General features: G+C 44.4%; 1 protein-coding gene across 1 annotated transcript; it reads right to left on the bottom strand.

Annotated features, from left to right (window-relative positions):
* Positions 1 to 5,466: 5,466 nt before the first annotated feature.
* Positions 5,467 to 8,427, bottom strand: LOC307099085 (serine/threonine-protein kinase MARK2-like; the record flags this gene model as incomplete). Its single annotated transcript, XM_079770280.1, has 1 exon — positions 5,467 to 8,427. Exon 1 carries the CDS (start codon positions 6,973 to 6,975, stop codon positions 5,467 to 5,469), a length of 1,509 nt encoding a protein of 502 aa, XP_079626406.1. The 5' UTR covers positions 6,976 to 8,427.
* Positions 8,428 to 11,158: the final 2,731 nt, after the last annotated feature.

Consider the following 11,158-nt stretch of genomic DNA (forward strand, 5'->3'; position numbering starts at 1 on the left):
GTAGGGAGACTAGGTGAAAAGGTGAAAAAATTAAGAAGTACAAATTGGTATTTACAAAATAGTCACAGGGATATAAAGTACAGCATAGGGAATATAGTCAATAATATAGTAATAAATATGTATGGTGCCAGGTTCATACAGGAAACATTGTGGGAAACACTATGTGAAGTGTATGATAGTCTGACCACTGAGCTATATACCTGAAACTAATATAAAATAATATTAAATGTAAACTTTAATAAAAATACATTTATTCTAAACAAAGGAATATGAATCTGCACTATTGGAGTTTTCCTTTCCCATATATTAAGCTCTTTTTGAAGTCCTAAAACTCTTTTCCATTCTGTAAGAAAATAAACCTGAAGCACTGGCCTGAGACATATGTAGATTTGAATCCTAGTCCCATCACTGTGTGAACTTGACACATTACTTAACATTTCTGAGCCTGTTTCCTCAGTGAGACAATACAGAAAACTATTGGAATCTGCATAGTAAATCATAGAACCAAGTACATCCTGGGTATTTAGCAATAGCAGCTATTATGATGGTGGCACATTATTCAACAATGTTAAAGAGTTTTCTAAGAACCAAGCACTGTGTAAGGTACAGAGAATACAGCCAACTTCATGGAACCCCAGTCTTATTGGAGAGTACAGTCCTTTAAATTGTTGGTATTCAGGTTGCCTGGAGCTGGTGGGAATGAACAGGAGTTTTGTTTCAAGATCATGCATGGGTTATCCCCTCACCTTCATTATATTTATTGACAAAGGGCTCTCAAATAAGACCATATAATCCCAACTTCTCTCACCTTTTAACCTCAAAATAAAGTGATTTTCTCCTGTACAGAGAAACCCTTAGTGTGGGAGAGGAACATGCAGCTGTGGGTGGAACAGCAGGTTACTACTTGGTGTGGACTGGTTGTTATTGTTGCTGTAGTTTTCTAACCATCTTGCCTACTTGTGATTAAGATGATAATCTTATACCATGCTGACGTTCTGCTTTGAAAAAAAATGTAAATAGTTATTTTCAGCATCTGTACCATTTTTATAAGTAAACTAGAGGCCCGGTGCACGAAATTCGTGCACGGAGGGGTGGGTGTCCCTCAGCCCAGCCTGTACGCTCTCCAATCTGGGACCCCTCGAGGGATGTCCGACTGCCGGGATCGGGCCTAAATGGGCAGTCAGATATCCCTCTCACAATCCAGGATTGCTGGCTCCCAACTGCTCGCCTGCCTGCCTTCCTGATTGCCCCTAACCGCTTCTGCTTGCCAGCCTGATCACCCCCTAACCACTCCGATGCCAGCCTGATTGACGCCTAACTGCTCCCCTGCCAGCCTGTTTGCCCCCAACTTCCCTCCTCTGCCGGCCTGGTCACCCCTAACTGCCCTCCTCTGCAGGGTTGATCACCTCCAACGGCCCTCCCTTGCAGGCCTGGTCCCTCTCAACTGCCCTCCCTTGCAGGCCTGGTCCCTCTCAACTGCCCTCTCTTGCAGGCCTGGTGCATCCCACTGTCCTACCCTGCTGGCCATCTGGTGGTGGCCATCTTGTGTCCACATGGGGGCAGGATCTTTGACCACTTGGGGGCAAACATATTGTGTGTTGGGAGTAATGGTCAATCTGCATATTACTCTTTTATTAGATAGGATAGAGGCCTGGTGCAGGGGTGCGGGCCAGCTGGTTTGCCCTGAAGGGTGTCCCAGATCAGGGTGGGGGTTCCCTTGGGGCGTGGGGCAGCCTGAGCAAGGGGCCTGTGGTGGTTTGCAGGCCAGCCATGCCCCCTGGCGACCCAAGGGGAGGCCCTGGTATCTGGAATTTATTTACCTTCTACAATTGAAACTTTGTAGCCTGGAGTGGAGCCAAGCCTTCTCGCTCCAAGCGTGGTGGCAGCCATTTCTGTTGGGGTTAATTCACCTTCTATAATTGAAACTTTGTAGCCTGAAGTGAGGCCTAGGCCAGACAGGGCAGGTGGAAAGCTTGGCTTCCTCCGTTGCCGGGGCAACCCTGGCCTGCTTTGTCCAGCTCCATGGCTGCTGCCATTTCTGTTTGGATTTGTTTACCTTCTATAATTGAAACTTTGTAGCTCGAGTGGAGGCTTAGGCCTGCAAGGGCAGGTGGAAAGCTTGGCTTCCTCTGTTGCCTGGGAAATCTTGCTCTCTGTGGCTGTAGCCATCTTGGTTGGGTTTATTTGCATATCTGCTCCTGATTGGCTAGTGGGTGTGGCTTGTGGGCATGGTGGAGTTAGGTCAATTTGCATATTACTCTTTTATTAGGTAGGACAATACCTTGATACACCTGTACGCTTGGTAGGGCAATAGAGTAAAAGCTGTCCTCTTATGTTTTTATTGTTCCATAGCAGAAAGCTAAGTGTGCAAAGAACTGGAAAGTGTATGTCCCTGGCAAGTAAGAAAAGCAGGGATTTAAATGCATAATTTCCAAAAAGAAGCTTCACTTATCTCATTGTAACTGACTGAAATTATATGGAATTTTATTTAGTAAACATATGTCTTCAATTACTGGATAAATATGGGGTTAAATATTACATGTATATAAATTTAGAGTAAATTAAACTCTTAAGCACACAAGGGAAGGTTTGATACTTAATGCCATTCTATTGTTAACTGTTTTTTAATAAATAAAAGCATGTTGCTTGTCTTTCTTTTATGGAAATTCAGTTATATATGTATTAACATTTTGGGATTCAAAATTATATTTCTAAAAATACAAAATAGGAAAAAAAAAACCCTCATATGTTAAATGTGATATTCCCTGAATTGTGTTATTCTGTGTTTTAAATATCTTTATGTTTGATGTTATGTATTTTCCAAGGTCATATTCCAACAATGTACACTCATAATCTTTATAATGAGAAAAAGATTGTAGAAAGAAAAGTAATATCTGTATAAATGATTAACATAATATTAAATTCCAAACAAATAACAGTTCCTTTGCAAAGTTTAGAATCCTACAGTTTATATTTTCATTTAAAAAGGAATATTAGGAGGGGCTTGAGGGAGTTAAAGATAACCTCCACCAAACAGATTTTCCTTTATAATAATTAAAAATGCTAAAATAGAATTGAAAAGGGAATTACATTATGAAAGTGTGAATCTTTACTAATCTTGATGCCCTTGCTACTTACAAACATGTTTTATGTTATGTGGCCCATGCTTTGGGACCACTGACCTAAACCAGCTGCAGTAGATGGTGAGTCCTAGTGCCTCCTAGAAGACCCCCAGAATTGCAGAGTTCACAGTTTTGTTCATAATTCCTTACAACATTTACCCAATTGAACATATCCTATATAATAAAAGCCTAATATGCAAATCGACCAAATGGCAGAACTATGATGTGCACTGACCAATGCTGGAGCTACCCCCAGCCCGCAGGTCCCAGGCCAGCCAAGGCGGTTGCCAGTGTCTACCCCCGCCCCCCCCCGCCATTTCCCTGCTGGTCGCCCTGCAGAGGGAGATGACCAGCAGCAGCGGTGGGGGGCAGGGCCAACGAGTGGGCAGCGCCAGACCTAGGGACCCTACCCGTGCATGAATTTCATGCACTGGGCTTCTAGTATCCCTATAAAATCCCATTTCAAGTTTATACTGTTGTCTCCGCAATCATGAATCACATTCCCCTTTACACTCCAATGTGTCCTGGTTTGGGACAATCCACTTTGTAGTGACCAGGTGGATCGTTCACCTGTCCACCACTTTCAGAGCACCTACTCTGGACCTGGCTCTAACAATAACTGGAAATATAAAGGTGAGTGAGAAAGTTCCCAGCCCCCAAGGACTCAGGAATGGAAGGTCAGGGCAAGGAGGAGAAGGGAACCACTTAATGACAACAAAGTGATGAGAGTCCCACAGAGGTCTATGCCATGTGCTGCTGGGATCACAGGGAAGGAGGACAGATGAGTCAGAGGAACACCAGGTTCCTCAGGGAAAGGGGCAAGCAGATCAGCTCATCAGTGATGTCAGACAACAATCAGCTCCAGAGAGGCAGGTAGGATCTTTCCTTTTTACAACAGTGGATTCATTTGCGTTTGTAGGTGTGCAGGGAACTGGTGTGGTAAGGATTAAAGTGAGGAAAACACGGTTTCTGGCTCTTATTTCTTCAGTGGTTATAGCAAAAGATGCCCTACCTGGTGAATAATGAAATATGTAGAGACAGATAACAATGTGTGCAGAGCGCCAGCCAGTTTGGCTCAGTGGAGAGAGTGTTGGCTTGCAGAATGAAGTGTCTAGGGGTGTGCAGAAGCCAGCCAATCAATGATTCTCTATCACTGATGTTTTAATCTCTTTTCCTCTCCCTTCCACTCTGAAATCAATAAAAATATTTTTTTATGTTTGCAGAGGAAGAATATTCTCCACAAATTACTACATTTGAATCATAAATTGGATCAGATCACTTCCTTGCTTAAAACCCTTCATGGGTTGATCACTGTTTTCAGGATAAACTGCACACTCCTCCCATGGCCCACGCTCTGCCCTTCGTCTGCAGCCACAACTCCTGCTGTTCTCACACTAGCTCACTACGCTTTGGCCATCTTGAAAAAATGTCAAGTTCTTTCCCACTTGAGCTCTTTTCTTGAGCTTTGCTGTCCCCTCTGCCTGGAGCACAGTTCCCCAAGTATGTAAAAGTTTGACTTATATACAGGAAAAGCCCACCTGAGAATGACTCCAGCACAAAGGGAAGTGAGCAAAGCCAAGAGGCCAGGGGAGGTGACCCCTGCTGAGGTCATAGACACCCAGGCCATCAGCTGCATGAGAATGGAGACCTCTGCCTGCTTCGCCCACTGATGTCTCGGTGCCTGGAACCCGCCCTGCATGCTGGGCGCTGGCCTTTTCCGGAACCACACTTGTTCCTGTTGGAGTTCCCCTTATAAATTCCAAGTACTACATCACTACATGCTTCCCCAACTGCAGGACACACAGCCCCAGTTCTGTGCAGAGGAAGAAAAACAAAGTACACAATACATCTTTCTGGAACATCAAGTTTATTATAAAACTTGAGAGAACCAAATACTTTAATAAACAGCTCACAAACATGGGAGCAAAGGAGCAGGGGAGGGAAGGGACCCAGGAAAAAGTCCAGTCTCTGGTCTCAGTCAGGTGGGGGCTGAGGGATGGACCCACAGTGAGGGCAGCTCTCCTCTTGACCTCTGGGGGCTCCAGGCAGTCCTACAAGCTCCGCAGGCATCGTGGATAAGATCAGAAGAAGACCAAGGTGCTGCTGGATACCCTCCTGATGTGGATCCTGTGAAGAGAAAGCCTGGCAGTTTACACATCTCCATTGTCCACTGGACCAACTCCTCTCACCCTGCACACACAGTGTGTACTTCTGGCCCCGCTCTCACCTCCAGCTGTTTGCCTCCAACCTCTGGTTCATCTCCCATACCACTGGCCGGCCTTCCTGGAGCTCCGCACCTTCAAGTTGACTGTGGCCCTGCCTTAACCGTCCACAATTTTAAAAATCACACTGGTTTGACCTTTGTTCTTTTGAGATGTTTCTTCTTGGTGGATGGCCCACAGCATGTGAATCTTAAGAAAAACTGCAAGGCCCTCCGAGCCACCCCCTGCCGACCCTGGGTCTGGCCAGAGGGAGAGGCTGGGGTGCCATGCTCAGGCTGCCCAGCTTGAAGGCAGCTTTCATGAGAGGCTGGGGTGCCACGCTCAGGCTGCCCAGCTTGAAGGCAGCTTTCATGGGCGGCTCCCTCTAGGGCTCCACCACCGCTGCTGGTGCTGCTGCTGCTCTGGGTGGAGGGGGAGCCCGCAGAGCCAAGCTGGAGGTCTGCGCTGGGGGTGTCTGTACTGTGCTCTGGGGGAGTGGTGGTCATAGTTTCCAGGTTGGGTGGGAGAGTGGTTACCCTCAACCTCAGGCAGTTTGGGGGAACAGAAGGCTCTTTGGTCTTCTCATCAAATGGCTGACCAACTTCTTGGCTTGAGGACATGCTACTGGTGTCAGGGGAGGAGTAGGGCCTTACCCTGATGGTGCGGCCTGGCATCTTGGTTTTCATCATTCTGAGGATCAGGTATGTGCCCATCACTCTGTCAAATTTTCTTTGTGCTACTGACTTCTGGATGTCATCCTGCTTAAAGCCGAGGCTCTGCATCATTTCTGTTACCTGAGGATCCAAGTCACCCCAGGGCAGCTCGCTGTATGGCCTCAGCATCTCCTCCTGGCCCTTGTTGAGCCAGGGGTCCTTCATTACATCTTCCAGGGTCGGTCTTCGGCTAGGGTTGACAGTAAGTAATTTTCTTAAAAGTTTTTGAACCTCCCTTGACATAAAGTGTGGTACATGGTAATGTCCACTTATTATCTGCCTCTTCACTTTCACAAAGTTGTCCCCCTCAAACGGCACCACCCCTGTCAGCATCCTGTACAAGACCACCCCCAGGCTCCATACATCCGTTTTGCGGCCATCATAGGTATGACGCTGCAAGATCTCTGGGGCCGAATAGCAGATGGTGCCACAGAAGGTGCTCTGTTTATCATTGCTCACTTCCCTACTGAAGCCAAAGTCTGCTAATTTAACAGTCATATCACTGTCTACGAGAATGTTGTCTGGCTTCAGGTCCCTGTGGACGATGCCCCTCTGGTGGCAGTACTGGACCGCGGATACTACCTGCCGGAACACGGCCCGGGCTTCCCCCTCATTCATTTGGCCATACTTCTCCAAGTACTCAAGTAAGTCCCCTCCGCTCACATGCTCCATAACGAGAAAAAACTTGTCCTGGGTAGCAAACACCTCAAATAACTTCGTGATATTTGGGTGATTTAATTTCTTAAAACAATGGACCTCTTGAAAATATCTAGAGATGCCCTGCCGTCTAATGGCTTTTACAACCACCTGTGCCCTGGTCAGCAAATGTTGGGCCAACCGCACCTCGGCAAAGCATCCCTTGCCGATGGTGTCCAGGAGGAGGTAATCGCCAATACAGCGCTCCTTGTTGGCAGAGTGGGCTGCAAAGGCATTAAACATGGCACCTTTAAAATAAAAATAAAAAAATAACAAAATGAAAAAACAACAACGCCAAAACAAGCTAAGGAGTCCAAGTCCACAGGTCACCACAAATCAGCTTCCTGGGCTATAACGGACAAAAACCTCTGCCTGGTCAAGGTCTTATATAGGAGTGGTTTGCAATTCCATTACAATGGTGCCTTATGAGGTCATGTCAAGAAATGGACCAATCTCAGCTGGGGTGTGGTTTGCAGTTCCATCACAATGGCTCCTTATGAGGTCAGAGCAAGAAATGGACCAATCACAGCTGGGGATAAACCACAGAGGTTTTCTAAGTTTTTGGTCTCAATACTCATACTCTGGGAAAAACAAAAAAACAACGCCCAAAGAGCTTTTTATTTATGTGGGATATTAAATATTGATATTTACTTTATTAGAAATGAAAATCTGTAAGATGCAAGCGTACAAACATTCAAAGGAAAAGTCTGACTTATTCTCATAAGGCCTCAGTTCAGATATCACTTGCTTAGAGAAGACGCCCCTGATCCATCCATTCCTACCTGCCTCACCCAGCTGATCAGGTTTGTCATCTTCATAGCACTGACCACAGTGTGGCTGGTTCTTGTTTACTGACAGTCCTTCCCATGAAGGGAGGAGCATGACTGTAGTGTTCCCTGAGTCTAGCACAGTGAGTGGCAACAAAGCAAGTATGTAATACATAGAAAAGTTTGGGGGAACAAAATGAAATATTTCCAAATACTTATTTAATTAAAGTGATTCATAAAAAATAACTAAGAAATTCATGTTCTGTCCTCACTCAGCTTTGGGGGCAGATAAGACAGGACAGAGGAGGGCTGAAGTCTGGGTTTCCAGGCATGTGGGTGCTTAGACTGAGGAAAGACCAACAGGTAGGAGCCTTGCTGTCAAGATTAAAGGAAAGGATTCATTCCTCCGGTCGTACTTGGATGCAATGAATTTGGATCTGCAATGAGACTGCAGTGTATTTTTATACTTTGAATATTCATTGACAGATTACACAGAGGACTTCTGACCTTGAGCAGGCCACTTAGGTAAATTTCTGTGCTACTTAAATGAACCATCTCTGTGGAAAGAAACAATAATGAGGCTTGTTAATTTACATTTGTAAACACACTGAAATCTCTGGATGAAATAATTTCTACAGGGGTTCAAAGGGTGAGGTAATATGTTGGGGCAAATTATACCCTTTATGGAAGGAGAAAGGGAGTAGGCAGGCTTGAGGACACTTAGGGGGAGCCTCTGGCACATTATATTTCAAACTAATACTTGAAGAAAGCTCCCTACTTTCAGGATATTGAGTGTTTTAAACATGTATAAGTTATTATTCTAGTAATTATTTTCCTTTTAACATTTCCCTTCTAAAGTCTCAGTTTGTGTAATCTTTAGAGGGATTAGCCTGTGAGCTTTTCCCTCTACAACACTTTAGTTTGTTATTTTTACCTACATCGATGATACTCAGCTCCTAAACATGACAGTCTCTGTTGCTGAGCTGACTGGGACCCAAAGGGGGTTACCACATCAATTCTTTTCAGATGTTCACAAGTTGCAGTCAGAGATTAAATAAGCTCAGAAAGGAAAAAAAGAGAGAAAAATTCTAAGAAAGCTGTCAGTCTAAGACTTACTAGTAATTATATACAATTAGAGGCCCAGTGCACACAAATTTGTGCATGGTGGGTTCTGACTGGCCCACCCCAATTGGGCCGATTGGGGCAGGCCAGCCAAGGGGTGGGGCTGCGGAAAGTTGGCCAACTGGCCCCACCCACTGGTCGAACTCCCAGTCGAGGGGACAATTTGCATATTAGCCTTTTATTACATAGGATTATAAGAATGGCATTAATATTTACTTAGAAGTAATTCCAACAAAATAGGACATTTTCTGATCTCTTTCAGCCAGGTAAATACAGACTCAAAGATAAGACATTTAATGTAAAACTGTCAAGGCAAAAGCCAAGCTTTGGCTAAGTCTAATTTGAGGTCTCCTACACTCTGGGGTGTTCAATCAGGTGAATGAGATACAATTTTGGGGGCCTTTTAAGATTAAAAACATAAATTCATCGATCAGTACTTTTTAACCTTGCAACGCAGGGATTGGTTAGCAATATCTACCATGGTCCAATACAGCCAAGCTGGAGGGAGTCCTTGTAGAGATGTTGTTGTCAACACCATTTATCCTCTCCATGCCTTCTACCCATCCAAAGTTTTAGGTGACCATATGATCATGCCTGAGCATTATACTCTCTGCCAGAGACACAGTGATTATTTCAAGAATCAACATGTGAGCTAGTAAGAGCCAAGGAGACTGACAGAAACGTGTCCTTATGCTTTGACCTGTGAGCATGTACGCCTGGCACTGCTCTCAGCCATCTTGCCACCACCAGGAGCCTGAGAGGGAAGAATGTGAATGCTCAGAGTCGAGGATGACACCATTTGAAATCCTGAATCCAGACACAGAAACACTCCTGCATTTTTTAGTGAAGTGACCCAGTAAATTTCTATTTTTGCTTGAACCATTTATTTTTGTCTTTTACAACCAAAAGGGTCCTAACAAGGTGTAGGTGAGCTAGAGAATTGATTTATCTGCCAGCGGATGAGCAGTGACCAAGCTTCCTGGTTTACAGCTGCCTGTATTACTGATTTAGCAATTGTCTGCAATGCAAGAGAGGTTATGTACACCTTTCCTCAAGGCTTCCCATTTAAGATTTACATTTGAATTGGGCTAAAATATAATATTTAGCTATTCAAGCTGGCAGCAGAGACACTTGGTTTGATGCAGCTAGTGGTGCCAATATCAGAATTAATATAATGGTTCCATGTCTAAACAATAACAGTATAAATCACCTGGAAGGGCAATTCACATATATAGGCCTTATTTCCACTGGCAAATGGAGCATGGAGCACCCCCCTTGCCTGTCTTATACTGGCAGCTTTCTTTGAATTTTTGTGTTAGAGGCAGGTTCTGGTGAAGCTAGCTGCCAACCCACTAAGGTTTAGAAATGGCTGTGGGAAATCATTGCTGTCTTAATGGCAAAAATGCTCTTGTAATGGTTTTCTAAGAGGTAACAGAAGCATAGTGAAGCTTTTTGGTGTTGGGATAAAGATGTAGGGCTGTTTGGGAGGGAACTGTGAGCTCCAATTAAGAAAAGGGGAGCTTTATTTTATCAATTTCTACCTTTAGTTAGTATACTTATTCAAACATTCTAAGTGTAAGGCACTGGGGGAGGGAGAGGAGGGCTTATTAGTTGTCTGTGGAGATGCATCTCTGCTCACATGAAGTCCAGGAAGAGTATAGACAACAAACATAAACAAGTGAATAAAATGATAATGTAATATAGGTAACAGGAAAACGGAGTTCTGAGTTAAAGAATTACAGGGAGAGGTATCTGCTGTGATGGAAGATCTACCTGCTGGAGTGACACTGGAGGTGAGAAGGAGCCAGGTGTGTAAGGAGTGCAGGACAAGCATCCTAGCCAGAGGCTGGGGTGGAACAAGAGAGAGGGCCGTTCAAAGGCCTAAAAGAAAGCCAGGTTAGCTATAGCATAGTGACAGATGGAGAGCAAAGATGAGGTTGCAAGAGAGTTAGGACCCAAATAAATAAAATCAGAAATGAAAGAGGGGAAGAAACAACACCAAAGAAGTACAAAGGATTGTAAGAAAATATTATGAACAACTATATGCCAATAAATCAAACAATCTGGAAGAAATGGCTAAATTCCTAGAAGCTTACAACCTTCCATAACTAAATCAGGACGAAGCAGATAATCTGAATAGATAGATTACAACCATTAAAATTGAAGCAGTAATAATAACCAAAGAAACAAAAAACTTCCAACAAACAAAAGCCCTGGATGCCCTAGCCAGTTTGGCTCAGTGGATAGAGTATTGGTCTGAGGACTGAAGGGTCCCAGGTTTGATTCCTACCCAGTGTAAATGCCCGGGTTGTGGGCTCGATCCCCAGTAAGGGGCGTGCAGGAGGCAGCTGATCAATGATTCTCTCTCATCATTGATGTTTCTGTCTCTCTCCTTCTCCCTTCCTCTCTGAAATCAATAGAGAAATATATTTAATTTTAAAAAATAAGCCCTGGACCAAGTGGCTTTACCAAACATTCAAATAAGAACTAACACCTATCCTTCTCAAACTATTCCAAATAATTCAAGAGGAGGGAAG

This window comes from Cnephaeus nilssonii (genome assembly GCF_951640355.1).
Source record: "Cnephaeus nilssonii genome assembly, chromosome: 5".
Classification (NCBI taxonomy): Eukaryota; Metazoa; Chordata; class Mammalia; order Chiroptera; family Vespertilionidae; genus Cnephaeus; species Cnephaeus nilssonii.